General features: G+C 37.9%; 1 protein-coding gene across 7 annotated transcripts in view; it reads right to left on the reverse strand.

Annotated features, from left to right (window-relative positions):
* MC1 (metacaspase 1) overlaps positions 1 to 15435 on the reverse strand; it is a 228810-nt gene that overhangs the window by 21669 nt on the left and 191706 nt on the right. For 6 of the 7 annotated variants that reach the window (XM_089460877.1, XM_089460880.1, XM_089460879.1 and 3 more), the window contains exons 4-5: positions 2427 to 2633; positions 1231 to 1292 (exon numbers count right to left, since the gene is read on the reverse strand). In XM_089460877.1, the coding sequence (XP_089317003.1) occupies positions 1233 to 1292; positions 2427 to 2633 (267 nt within the window). In that variant the 3' untranslated portion in view covers positions 1231 to 1232. Of the gene's footprint in view, positions 1 to 986; positions 1053 to 1230; positions 1293 to 2426; positions 2634 to 15435 lie in introns of all 7 variants that reach the window. The other variant, XR_016267298.1, reaches the window with a different exon arrangement.

The following is a 15435-nucleotide window of genomic DNA, read 5'->3' on the forward strand; positions in this document are numbered from 1 at the left end:
ATAAGAGGCCAGTCATTCTATTGCATCTTAGCTTTATAGATATAAAATTTATCATTTGATTTTGGATGGTATTTATCTGCTCATTAAAGTTGTGTAACAGATTTAATATTGAAAGTAAATGTGTTAAATAAAGCAATGAATTAAGAATACTGATTCACTCCCCCCACCCCCCAACACATTCCCCCTCTCCCTCTCTCTAAGTATTCAACATATCTTTCAACTTTTTCTGAAGCATGGAACATACCCTGGGATCTGACTTGGCACAATTTTTAACTACACTGTTTCTACATAAAGAAGTTTTATGTAAGTGATTTAGTTCAAATCCTCAAAGTGAATGGCAATTCAAAACCAGGGAAATGGATATAACAAGCCAGCCATTCTATTGCATCTTAGCTCTATAGATATGAAATTTATCATTTGATTTTGGATGGTATTTATCTGCTCATAAAAGTTGTGTAACAGATTTAATATTGAAAGTGAATGTGTTAAATAAGGCAAAGAATTAAGAATATTGATTCACTCCCACACCCCACACCCCCGCCCCCCCCAACACATTCCCCCTCTCCCTCTCTCTAAGTATTCAACATATCTTTCACTTTTTCTAAAGCATGGAACATACCCTGGGATCCAACTTGGCACATTTTTTGACTACACAGTTTCTACACAAGAAGTTTTATGTAAGTGATTTAGTTCAAATCCTCAAAGTGAATGCCAATTCAAAACCAGGGAAATGGATATAAGAAGCCAGTCATTCTATTGCATCTTAGCTTTATAGATATAAAATTTATCACACAAATTTGCTTTATCTCCTATGATAATAGCGTAACTCTGCCCTTTTCTGTTCCCTTGCAATAAACTTGTTACAAAACAGTTTTTTTTTAAAGAAATGGCCATTGCATTCTATTGATAGAAATCCTCCTTTTATGAGAAGTAAATTGTAGTTCTTTTTAATGATATAAACAACGTAGAACTGTTCAATAATATACCATTACTATCGCAATGGAATTTGCATGGCATGCAGCTAGCATACAGCCTTCCAAAGCTCCTTGATACTGAACAATAATCCAACCATTGCTATATTAAGAAAAAAATGCAATAATATGAAAAACATTTCCATAAAATATGGAGTTGCTTCTTCTATCTATGGACCCCTGCTCTTCATTGAACAATAGAAGAAAGCACTAAAGAGAAAACCATCAGAAGCTACATTTCATCATTTATTCAGCTTACCATCAAAGGTAAAATGGTTTAGAATGAATTTCAAAAGGTTCTGTAGATGTCAGCTGAGGCTCCTGCAAAATCATCAAGAGCCAAAACTTTAGGAAAATACATAAATATTTATTCCAGTATCTGTTGCCAAAACTCAAATACATTACATCCAAGGATTTAAATTTTAAATGCATACTGTAACATGGGCATATCACTAAATCTCATTGACGAATTTAGATTTTGACACTGAACAAGAGAACAAAACATAAACTTTCATTTTCAATTGGCTTGCTTTCTATTCGTCGAGTGGTTGAAGAAAGGCCAGTGCCAGAACTTACAAATCCTACTGTGAGGGGAGGGAGAGTGATATATGTATCAAGGTGAAAAATATTAGTTCTGTTTTAGATGCAATGCAGCCATCCATTTTCAAAAGAGAGACCATTACATACTAGGTAAGCAAATTCTATAGAAAGAAGGAAGACAATCATCCTTTTCATATGAGCTAAATATGTTCATATGGCCAGGTCAACAATTAACTCAAAAGGGAAACCATAAAAGACTTTGGAACTTGACATCCTTCTTTATTCGTTGTCTATTTTGAATTCCAGGATAGAAATTTCAGGTGTCTGATATATGGGAGACATACTAGTTAGTTAAATTTGATGTTTGTTGTAGTCCATGACAATGTGGGAAGAGAAATTTTGCCAGCCTTGTCATAAGCAAAGTCAAGTAACAGTAAATATTACAACATGGAGGATGTTTTTGTAAAATAGCTTGATGTTTCACAGTTTTTTTCCAAGGAAAAAATCGAACTTTCTATTAAGGCAATAAAAAGTTACATTTGTAGATGCATTTAAGCATTCAAAATACTGTATGTCCATAAGAAACATATAGTAATCCATCTCTGGGTTGATCATAATATTGAACCTACTCAAACCCATAAACCAAAAAGAGCCATATCCAGATCCCAGGCCTCCCCATTAATGAGGAAAACGACCCACTACTGTTTCACAGTTATATTACATTACTGTGCTTTAAAATTTATTTTGCAAAGCTTCTTAGATTCCTAAATGCCAGATCCAGCTATAATAGCATAATATCACTCTCATCATGAAAAGGATTCACAAGAATATATATTGGATTCTTGCAATTCATGGCCATCTTTAAGCAGTGCCATATTAAATGAGAAATGGAATTTCTATGTTTATGAATGTTACCTGGGTAAGCCCACCACTGTAACTGCCTCCAGTTAAAAGCATAGTGATGAGAGAAGTGACAGGACCACCACCAGTGCCTGCCCCTGTTTCACGGATAGTATTACGCATAGAATTCAATAGACTTCCATAAGTTGTTCCAGCTCCCTTCTCAATTGCTTGAATAAAACAATATGTCATGGCTCCGGTTGATGTGATCCTTGAGAGAGCCTATACTCGAGAAGACCAAAAGTCAAATTCTAAAAGTGCAACATAACTAAATTAAATAATAAGAATATTAACATCATTAAAATAATATCTTGCTCTAGAAAATTATCATATGCGGTAAAATGATGCTAGAAATAAATGCCTTGATATGAAAGAGATCATATAAATTGGCTTCACATTGAAAATCAAAATCTAGAGAAAATAAATTAAACCTTGCATTACAGGTTACAGGTGACTATTCTAAAACAGACTTATTCAATATTTGATTCTAAGTTGCATGATCCAGGGAAATGGGTACATGTTTCCAAAACAAAAACTTTCAGAAACACGACCCCCCAAAAAATTGGAAACAAGGAAACATGATATATATACATACATACATACATACATATACATACATACATATATATATATATATATATATATATATATATATATAATCTTCCATCAAGACTCCGGGATGGGGGGACGCGGGCACGGGAAGACGCACAAGGGGGACATGTGAGAGTACCCTCAAATTTTAGGGTAATTTAGGGGGGGCAGGGAGATGTCGGGGTATATAATTATTTTAATATATATATATATATATATATATATATAATTCAAATCCATATTCAATAATAAAAGCATAAACATATTGATCCAAATAATGAAATACATTGATCCATATTCATCATTCATCATTCGAAAATCTACATTTAAAAATTAAATTTATCATTCATCATTCTAAAATGTAAATTGATTTAAAATTTAAGTTCATCATTCATCATTCTAGAATCAGATTAGTACTAAGCAAAATAGACAATAGTAGATAACAATGTTATCAGAACTGAACCGATGATCAGATCGGAAAACCCTCTGAACTGAGAACCAGTCGGAACCGAACCAGATCCAGTAAAAAACTGGACCAAAAAACCGGTTGACCAAAAACAACTAAAATATTTGAATTGTAAAAAAAAAAACATGTATATTAATGTGCATTCATATGAATCCAAACCATTTATATACAAATAAGCAAAAGTTTTCATTTATATACCACGTAAGGGTACATGACCAAAATAACATTGAGTGCAATCCATCTCTGAATCGAAAATACATCAATAAACAGGTTCCAGATGGCCTTTAGCATCCAAAAAAATATCATACTACAGCAAATGCCTACAAATCATCAAAATCATTACCTATATTGGAATCTTCGTCATCAATATCACCCTCTAAGCATTAAAATAAGATACAAAAAATGTAGCATGTCAAGTCAAGATTTTGTTTGAGTGATGGGTACATTTTTGGTGAGGTCATGACAGAGGATTTTGACAACCAATGCCACTAACATCAAAATACATAGACGGCTTGGTGATCTTGATTAAACACTAGTTCCATACCCTCGCGCATAACAAAATCCAATGGAAACGTTGCAATGCCCCCGATCCTGAAAAACTGTTAAGTCTGTTCGATTTTGAGTGAGATCTAAAATTCTATTTTCCCCATATGAAATCCAATGAGGTTGAAACCACTCTCAAACATCCCAAGTCATTTCATGGTAATGTTAAAAATTTAAGTAGAAGGATGAAAATGAAAGTAAAGGATAATGTCACTTCTTAAACATTACCATGAATTACCAAGCAATAATAGGGCCATAGGATTGAATATTAGGCTTCCCCACACAAAAGTTCTTAAAACTCAAAATAGATGCTTCTAGGCGTCCCCAATAAAAAGGGGTGCTTGTGGGCATCTCCCTTTTGAGGGGGTGTGCCCAGAACCACCCCTTTTGGGGGGACACAACCCCACACTGGGGAAACATTTCCCCTTGCATCTCCCCAAAAGGGTGTTAAAATTTGGGTACCAGAGGACAAATGGTTCCCTAAGGCTTTGATCTTTGGCCTAGGAAAAAGTGTCCAAATTTATTTGTACTTTTCTCCTAAAGTGACTTTATAAGTGGTAAAGTCAATTTAATTTAAAAAGGAATTTAAGTAAAAGTGACATTCTCCTTAATCTTCATTTTCATCCTTTTACTTAAATTTTTAACATTACCATGAAATGACTCGGGATGTTTGAGAGTGGTTCCGGCCTCATTGGATTTCATATGGAGAAAGTAGAATTTTAGATTTCATTCAAAATCCAGCAGACTTATCAGTTTTTCAGGATTTTAGGATTGGGGGATTGCAATGTTTCCATTGAATTTTGTCATGTATTAGGGTATGGAACTCGTATTTAATCAAGAGCACCAACCCCTCTATGTACCTTGATGTTAGTGACATTGGTTGTCGAACTCCTGTATCATGACCCTCCTAAAAATGTACGCATCACTCAAACAAAATCTTGACTTGACATGTTATGCTTGTTCTATCTTATGTTAATGCTTAAAGGGTGATATTAATGACAAAGATCCCTATACAGATACAGAGGAAATGACAAAGATACCTCTAGATATTAATGCTTAGAGGGTGATATTAATGACAAAGATCTTGATTTTCCAACAAGACTAAAAAATTACATTTCTCATGGTGGCAAGAGGGCCAAGCATAAGAAATAGATAATAGATTGACATGTATTTGAATTTTGTATTACTATGCATGCTAATAGCTATAGATGAAGATCTATGTTTGAAATCAATAAATTTGTATCATTAATTAAAATTTGTGTAAGAAATATGATAATATCTAATTTTTAATATATATATATATATATATATATATATATATAGAGATATAAAACATGTCTTGTTCCGAGGGTCAGCGTGTCCGAATCCGACACCACGAATCTCGAATCCTACGTGTCCCGAATCCCCGTGTCAAGTGACTTAGGTTGCAACAATCAAGACATTACAGATGGATGGGTTTTATACAACAGTTTCATTTAGTCATCAGATATAAAAAGGGCATACATAATAAAGTTGCAGACATGTTATCTAGACCCATTATAAATGCATCTACTATACTTAAGCATAGTTCTGTGTTACATCAACATGAGAATTACATTGAACAATATGCTCAAGGTATAGATTTCAAAAATGTATATGCAACTTTGAGTCAAGGCAAATGGGTAGAAGAATTGGATTACCATGTAAAGGACCGACTCTTATACCATTGTGAGAAACTCTGTATTCCACAAACTGAGAGAGGAAGGATAATTAGAGAAGCACACACTTCTCTGATATCAGGGCACTTTGGTGTAAGTAAAACAGTTGCACAGCTGTAAAGATTTTGTTATTGGCCAAAAATGAATGAGAAAGTTTCTAGATATGTAAGAGGGTGTACTATGTCTACTAAAAGCAAGCCCAGCAACAGAAAACTAGGCTTGTACACTCCATTACCAGTACCTTCTCACCCTTGGGAAAATGTTTCCATGGATTTTGTGGGAGGACTGCCTCAATCCAGGAAAGTTATGATTATCTATATGTTGTTGTGGATAGGTTCAGCAAAATGTGTATTTTAATACCTTGTAATAAACATATTACAACTAAACAAACTGCAAAATTGTTCTTTGAACATGTATGGGATCATTTTGGATTACCTACTTCCATTGTATCTGATCGAGACACCCGATTTGTGGGGAAGTTTTGGTCAAGTCTGTGGGAACTGATGGACACCAAACTAAAGAAAAGCACAGCTTTTCATCCACAAACTGATGGCCAGACAGAAGTAGTTAACAAGACAGTGATCCAGTTACTCAGAGGATATTGCAGCAAACATCCTAAGCTTTGGGATGAACATTTGTGTTATGTGCAGCATGTTTACAACAGAGCAAAACATTCTTCTACACAGAGATCTCCTTTTGAGACCTATTTTGGTTTCACACCAAGGTCTCCTTTGGATTTTGTCTTTGGTAAAGATACCATAGTTGAGGGACACAGTGATGTGGACAAGGCAACTAGGTTCATTGAATAATCCAGGAGATCCACCAGGCAGTACAGGCACAACTCGAAAAGAGCCAAGCCAAATACAAGGCTAGGCATGACAAGCATCGAATGGAGCATGGTTTCCAAGTTGGTGACCAGATCTAGCTGTATATCAACAAGGACAAGATGCAAGGTGAAGGTAAAAAGATAAAGCCTATTAAGTATGGACCTTTCAAAATACTTGAGAAGATTGGTGAGAATGCTTTTCGCCTTGATCTACCAGCTTACATGCACATCTACTAAGTCGTAAATGTAGATTGCTTGAGATTGTTTCAACCCTCACTGATTGAGGATCCTGAAGAGCAAAGTCAATTGCCTTCTATTGATGACCTGCTACCTGAATATCTTAATGAGTTGCAGGAAGACACAGTGCTGGACAGGAAGGTGAGGACTGTAAAAATTTCTGTTTTCCCACCCCGGTTTTCAGTTTCTCCTTATTTCTCCCATGTAGTTAAATGCCCATTCCCATAACCATACATTTAACAGACTGAAAAAAATAAATATTGCTGAAAACACAAATTCTGGAAATTTTTCAGAATGCTGGAAATTGCAGAATTAAAAATCAGCAATTAAAAACAGCCATTAAAACACATTAAAACACTGATATTTTTGGTCAACTTGACCTTGGAAAAACCCCCTACAACTCTTGGGGAAAACCAGTTTGAGAGCTCTTCTTTATTTCTGAAAATTGTCTTTTTACAGTGAGAATTATTCAGCAAAAAATCAGCAAGCAAATTTACAACTTATCTCCTTTCCCGTGCCTCACAGCAATCTGGAAATTACAGCAAACAGGACAGCAATAAATGCTGTACGACCTCCGTTTTGTGTGCAGAAAAATCAGCAAACTGCTCCTCGATTTTTGTGCAAAAATCTGCCTTTCACTATGTGCTGAATCAGCTGTACAAATCTGCTCAACTGCTGCCTTGGAATGTGTGCCAAGCTGCTGTCTCCTTCTCCTTCCTGCTCAGAAATCTCTCTTGCTCTCTTGCTCTCCTTCTCCCAATCTGCTCATGAAAGAATGAATGACCTTTTCCTCCTTTTCCTCCTTTAATATAACTCCAAGTGACTTTTGGGTGATCCAAGTGACTTTTGGGTGATCTCTAAATCCAATGGCTGAAATAGATTTAGATCAATGGTTGAGATTAAATGCTCATTTAAATCTCACTTTCTATTTTTTAATTCACCCCACTTTAATAAAGACCCACTTAGTCATTTATTTCCAAAGTCACTTTTCCTTTCTAATTTTTCATTGACTTTATAAAAGTCACTTTAAAATTAGACTTAATAACTTTATCACTTAAAGTCACTTTTAAATTAGATTTAACTTTATAAAATTATAAAGTCACTTTAGGAGAAAAATTAAATTCTTTTGGACACTTTTCCCTAGGCCAAAGATCAAAGCCTAAGGGAACCACCTGTCCTCCGGTACCAAATTTCAACAAGGACGACGCGAAGAGGAGATGTTGAGTACCTCAAAGTAGGGCTCAAAGGTTCAAATCCGAGCAGTGCAAAGTGGATTGAGATTGGACAAGTGAGAAAACAATACCCTCACTTAGCCGATGCTTGAAAACCATCTTTTGGTGGTCCAAAAGCTTTTTCAGTGGGAAGGTCATGATCCGAATTGGATCCAAGAAGACTTCTCAGAGAACCATGACTGTATCAGGTCAGGACAGACTTCTAAGAGCAGCGATCAAAAGCACCTCTAAACAATGGCAATTAGCAACCAGCGTGGAACGATGAGGACCTCGGTCAAAGCGCGCTGACCGAGGCCCATGGAGACTGGGCAGGAGGCGAAACTAGCCCCTGGGAAGCCTAGATTGGGAAAAAGAGGCAATTTTTGATGCGCGATTAGCACTTGGCGCTAATCATGCATCGCTGGGCAAAACCCCTCGAGAAGGAGAGGCCCCGAGCACTCAGTCGCATGAGAGCCGGGAAAACAGTGGGGAAAAAGGCTAAAGGCAACGGCGAGACCCGCGCTCCAAAAATCAGTGGCATTTATTGGGGGCAGCCTTGGGTGGTAAGCAATTTTGGCGAAAAAGGAGCGATTCCACTCGGCGCCCGACGCGTGGCAAGCGAAGGAGAGAGAAAACCACCGCTCATCGCGTGCTAACGGTCGAGCAAGTCAACCGCGCGAAATGAGCGAATGGCGTCGGATCTGGGGGATCCAGATCTAACGGCTAAGATCGCGCCCGATGGGAAAGCCAAAATCGACAAGGGATTAAGCCGCGATCTATAAGAATTTGACGTCTGATTTGACCACCAAGGTGGCAAATGACTCATTCCACGACGTAACTGAAAAACCGAACCGACGAAGCAAGCTGGCGCAGTCGTAGGAGGACAAGTGGCCACTCCCTGTGAGCCTAATGATGACGCCGAGACAGGGAACTCCAAGTGAAGCTGTAGCAGGTGATCCGACGGAGTTGGAAGGGGAATCGAACAGCCATGAGAACGAATGGATTTAAAGCCATGTACAGACAAAGCAGAAGACGGAGAGGAAGAACAAAGAAAAGAAGGAAACAGAAGACAGAGAGACAAAAAAACAAACAAACAAACAAAAAAGAGAAGAAGGCAGTGAAGCAGAAAGCAGAAAAGACAGAGGGCCGAGCTGACCAAACGCAGCATCGAGCACCAGAGAACTTGAGAGATTCAAGCCACCCTCAGAGGATCTGTCCGGACTGAGCACCACATTGGGCTCCTTCCATTAAAGACTAGAGAGGTCAAAGAGCTGGTAAGGAAAAGAGTCTGTGTGCTCTAGTGGCTTGGGCATCCAAGAACCACCCTGCCAAGCAAATTTTGTTTCAGGAGCCTCATATTGAGCTCCTTCATTGTAATTTTCTGCTTCAAGACATAATAAAAGAAGGCCACCACTGAGTGCTGGACCAAAGATGTAGCCCTGGAGGATAGGGTGAACTCCTTATTAATTTCTTGTGTTCTTGTATTTGCTTAATGTATTTCTATGCTGTTTTCCATTTCAAGTGTCTGTGTATTTGCAATCTGATTGATTCGTTGCCTAAATAACATAGACACACACCAGCACATGAGTCTGTAATACCTTCAATTAATAATTCTTAACTGAGATCACTTATAGGGTGATTTACAGATCAATACGACTTTTGGTCGTTACAATTGCGTTGACCATCGTTGACTTTCTAGTTAGGGCATAAATTGACTGCAGATTTGACAGGGTTGTTTTGACTTTGATTTGGCAAGTCAACTTTGACTTTTGTACTCTCTCTCTCTCTGTTGAACATTTGATATAATAATAAGAAGAATTGATCAAAGGGTTTTCCCCATCTTGGGGTTTTTCCCTGGCATCCGCCAAATCTGGTGTTCTCTTGTCTTGGCTTGTCTTCTGCATTTTATTGTTCATGTTCTATCTACAGTTACTGTCAATGTGATTTATGGTTAATGTGATTGCTATTGGAAAACTAAATTGGAAATTGTCATTGGGCTGCTAAAGGACATTGAAGTAATTGTGCTAAGCATAGAACATACCATTGTTAACTAAAATTAACAAGAATTATTTCCAGTGGTTGCATTTCAAGCGGATTTTCACAACTTTGATATCATTGTTTGTGCTCACTTTACTAATTGCTAATTTGATCATTGAATGTGGAACAGTATTTTCTATTGGATTATCTATAATACATTTCACACTTGAAGCATCTCATTTTAATTGTCAAATCTACATCTCATTTGAAGCAATTATTTTAACCTTACATCTCACTCACATTTGGTAATTTTATTTCTCTAAAATTTACCTCCAAGCATAAGCTTGCTTGATATTCTTTTAGGAAAACTTCCTCAGCTTTCATTCAATTTCCCACGATTTGAGTTTGTGACGCAGGAGCATCTAGGCCTAGCCAGCAATGTGATGGTGTGGTCACATGTTATGGCTAACGAGACTTTGGAAGAAGAATTGGTTACTTAATTTCTATAAATTGCAAAGTATGTAAGTAGTTATATTGTTGCCAAATACCAAGGAAAAGAGAGAATAGGTGGCAAGATATCCTCCCTGCGTGGAGATCAAGCCAAGTAGTTTAGTTTGTTCAGATTAGGATAGGATTTGATTTCTAAACGTATAGTCTATCCCTTCAATTGTGGAGGAGATGGTTAGCTTAGATATATTGTATTTCCTTTCTTTTCTAAAAGGACAGAGAGAAAGGATTCGAGAGGATTCACAATGGAACTATAAGACTACGGGCGAATTAGAGGAAACAGAGGCTCTAATTAGAAGAATCAGGCCAGAGAGGGACGGAGAGGGACGGAGAGCCTCAAATATGTAATTATGTGTTTATATGGTATATACAGAGAGTTAATTCTGAGTGTGGACGGTGTGATTCAATATGAAATGATAAATTCTGATTACATTAGCGATTCTGTGTAACATATGTATCCAGGCGGACTTCGGCGAACACAAAGAGACAGAGGACTTTGTGCCATTTTCAAAGTTTTGTTATATGTATATGCGTAGATGACTAAAATTCCATTTGTAGGCATGTTGATCGTCCATCAATCACTGTAGGATCGATGGCGATCCAACAAATACCAAGATATCATAGTTAATTGTTATATGGATGTCGCAACAGAATAGGGCAGAGGAAGGTAGTTTAACGCAAAAACCATCAAATGCGAATGAAACCAAGTTAATGAGGAATTGATCGGAGTATGCACAGGAGCCGTCAGATCTCATAGATCGACGGTCATTGCATGGCATAAACGCGAGGGTGTTGAGTAGCGAAGGCGGTTTTCAACAATGGTAAGCGGATTATTGGGTGGCCTCAAAAGCCGTAAGCGGTTTCTAGAAAACGGACCCGATGAGGTTATGAGCCATATTTTAATTGAATTGAAGTCCGGAGGTGATCAGACGGATGTCGGGTGCGAACATGCGCAAAGGTTAATTCGGATTTTGGACCCAATGGGGTTTTATATAGCGGGGTTAAATCTATTTGAGATCCGACGATCTTGCTCGTTCATCGCAGGATCAATCACACGGAGAAGTGCACATGGTTTAACAATTCGAGCAGACCCGATAGTTTATGGAATGGAGTTAATTCTTATTTTAGGTTCGTTCATAATACGTATGTGTAGGATGTGGGTCGACGCTTGTTGGTCGAGCTTCATTCTATTCCATTGGTTGCTGATTGGTCGGGTTCTTTGTGAAACTCGTCAAATGAGAACGCTTCCGATAGAAGTTGTGGGCATAAACCACGGGTATTGATTGGTGTTTGGTATATGAAGCGGGTTATCGCCTAAGTGTGATTTTTCTGCATCAGTTTGGAGGAAAGGTAAAATGCATGACCTCGCAATTCTATTATGTAGCTAAGTCCCTTGTAGGAACAAAGGCATGCGGGTTGTCTTAAAGAACTAGGTGGGTATCATTAATGAAGCCGCGCTTCCTCAGTTAGCCTTCTTACAACCACCTTGAGTCCTTACCAAGTTGAAGGAATTGAGGGCAAGTGATACCTTAGAATAGGCATTAATAAAATCAACCAACACCACTTTATTTCACATTGGTTCACCTTGCATGTAACTAGTGTTAATTTTAGAGATAGATTGTTCTTTGCTTTAGATAATTGCATTTACATATTACATTCACCCCATAACATCATAACATTGTTAGCAATTATGTAAAAGGAACAATAACATCAACAGTGCAACAAAACTAGAAAGAACAACTGAAGAAAAGCATGCCCAAATAGGGACACCATGATTTAGGTCAGAGACAAGGGAAAAACCCCACAAGGGGGAAAGCCCATCCAAATTCTTCTTTTGTTAGATATTCATCAATTGTTCAGCTGAGATACAAAGTACAATGAGACACATTAAACATATTAGGCCACCTAGGGCCAACTAGGGATCATCCATGATCCTCATATGCCAAACTACATCAAGCAGAGTATCTCACTGTCTCATGAGTTGCCTGCCACTGACATATGTCACTGTCATCAAAGTCGTTGTTATCTTATTGCTATCAAAGTCACTGTCATATCATTGTTATCAAGATCACACCCATGTCCATCAGAGTTACTTCCATGTCATCCATTAGGGATATGGTCATCATAAGAGCATTGTCATCATATATCTCACTACCTTCATATAAGATCAAAGACACTGATTAAGGCATATTAGCAAAACCCTAACTGGTTAGTTGTATTAGGGTCACTTCCTTCATTGAAAATCTCACTGTATTGTGTCAAATATCCTTATGCCATGTTATATAAATGATGTCACTGATATATCAGGTTTTACTGCCATATCCAAATCAACATTGTATCTCTAAGTCACCATCAAATATATTTTAGTCATAGCCGCATAGAACATTCTCTCACCATTATATAAACCATTGTCTCATATTAAGTTTTTCATAATGATATAGGTCACGAGTATATGAACCATATAATAACAAGTGCAAGCTATCCAAGTCATTGTAATATGAGCCATAAAGATACCATTGTAAAGAATACAAACCACAATGATGGGATACAAACCACGGTGAAGAGATACAAACCGCAGTAGAGAGTGAGTTATCAAAGATAAAGCGATCCATAGTGGAGAGAGCCTCTGAGTTGAAGAGTGAGCCACTTGATGATACGAGCTATAGAAAATACAATCCACAAAGAGCGTACCACATGCACGCCTCAGAGTATATGATTGAGTCACTGTAATATAATTGAACCTTAGAATAAATTGTTGGGTTGTGTTATATTCTTTCCACGTAGTTAACAGGGGGTTTGAAGGGCACCCGTAACCCCACTTTATTGGGTCCGAGGCAGCGCCCCCAAAAAAATTTGGTTTTGGACCCTATGTTAGGTTAGGCGGACCCACCTATGGTTTTGTGCATGATTTTCACACATGTTTTTTGGACGAAATGGTTTTTCAGTCCATGGTATTGGATGCGATGGCTTTCGGTCCATGGTATTGCATGCTTCGGCATGTATAATTATGTATTGTAACATTGAAAGGAAAATGATGAAAAATCAAGCTAGTAGTCCCGGTTTTGGATCCAGGAGAAAATCTCTGTGTATATGTGTTTTATGTGTTTTGCTCTCGCATTTTTTATTTTCTGTGTTTTAGAATTCATATGCAGGTAATTTCTATACAGGGGTTAAAACCTACATTTGGTATTAGATCAGTTTTGGCTTCAAGGGGACGCCTTTGTTGCTGAGGGGTTTCACTCGAGCCTGTGGTATACCCTGTTCAGTGAGAGATCTGCGAGATCGATTCTGGTGGTGAAAAAAGATGGCGAGCAATGGAAAGATAGAGATTGAGAAATTTAATGGTCAGAGTTTTGAGTTGTGGAAACTCAAGATGGAGGATCTGTTGATGGATAAAGATCAGTGGATCATGGTAGATCCAGGTACTAAACCAACGGGAGTGTCCGATGAAGAATGGAAAAAGTTGGATCGGAAGGCAAAGAGCACAATACGATTGTGTCTCAGATTCAGTATTGTTGAATGTATCCAGGGAAGCTACAGCGAAGGCTTTGTGGGACAAGTTAGGGACTTTGTACCAATCTAAGTCTCTAGTGAATAAACTGTTCCTGTGAAAAAAGTTGTATAACCTGAGGATGAAAGATGGAGACTCGGTGACAGAGCATCTGAATGTATTTAATATTGTGGTAAGTCAGTTAGCGTCTGTTGATATTAAAATTTCAGATGAAGATAAGTGCATCAGTTTGTTGTGTTCTCTACCAGATTCGTGGGATAGTCTGGTTATTGCAATAGGTAGCAATGCAACTGCCTTGCCGTTTGATGAAATAGTCTCAGCCTTGCTGACGGAGGAGATGAGACGGAAAAATATGGAGAGCCAGAATGGTGATGCCTTGTCTGTACGAGGACAGTCCAAGAACAGAAACAAAAATAAGTCATCGAGTGGAAGATCTAAATCTAAAGGGAGATCTAAATCTCCAGGAAAACCTGTAAAAGTGGTGTGCTGGAAATGTGGAAAGGAAGGGCACTACAAAAGGGACTGTAAATCTAAAGCTCCTGACAAAGGAAAGGGATTTGATGATGCTCCTTCTGCAGAGGCGAAAACCACCTCAAATGAAGGTGGGGATGTGTACTTGGCTTCTTCAAGTACACATGTAGATCATGAGGCATGGTTGATTGAATCAGGCGCATCCTTTCACTTCACTCCGCACAGAGAGTGGTTTTGCGAGTATGAGAAATACGATGGTGGTGATGTCTTCTTAGGGGATGATAGAAAGGCTAGAATCATTGGTCGCGGAAAATTAAAGTTGAAATTGCAAGGTGGAAAAGTTAGAACACTTCCAGATGTTCTGCATATTCCTGCATTGGTCAGAAATTTGATTTTTGTAAGCACGTTGGATGATGCAAGTGTAAAAACAGTGTTCAAAAAAGAAACCTGCAAGATGGTTCGGGGAGCACTAATATTGATGCGGGGAGTTCGGATTGGAACTCTGTACAAGCTGCAAGGTAGCACTGTTATTGATGGGTGCAATAGTTCTATGGTTCCTGAAAGTGGAGTAGAAAATCTAGTGGTCTTTGGAGAGAAGACCATGTTGTGGCATCAAAGGCTTGTACATATTGGAGAAAAGGACCTTCGGATACTTCATGGTAAAGGTATGGTAGAAAGTATGAGTAATGGCTCTCTGGATTTTGATTTATGTGAAAATTGTGTATATGAGAAGCAGAATCGGGTGAGTTTCCCCTCTGGTAGTAAGAGGGCAAAACAAATATTAGAACTTGTGCACAGTGATGTGTTTGTACATGTGAAGGTTCCATCACTGGGTAAGTCTGTGTACTATGTATCATTTATAGATGACTTCTCAAGGAATACATGGATATATTTCCTTAAGAAGAAATCTAAAGTCTTTAACAAGTTTAAAAAATTTTAAGGTTCTGGTGGAAAACCAAACAAAGAAGAAGATAAAGGTGCTAAGGA

This window comes from Pinus tabuliformis, chromosome 7 (assembly GCF_031772625.1).
Source record: "Pinus tabuliformis cultivar Carrire ecotype Pingquan chromosome 7, CPIR1, whole genome shotgun sequence".
In the NCBI taxonomy this organism is placed as follows: Eukaryota; Viridiplantae; Streptophyta; class Pinopsida; order Pinales; family Pinaceae; genus Pinus; species Pinus tabuliformis.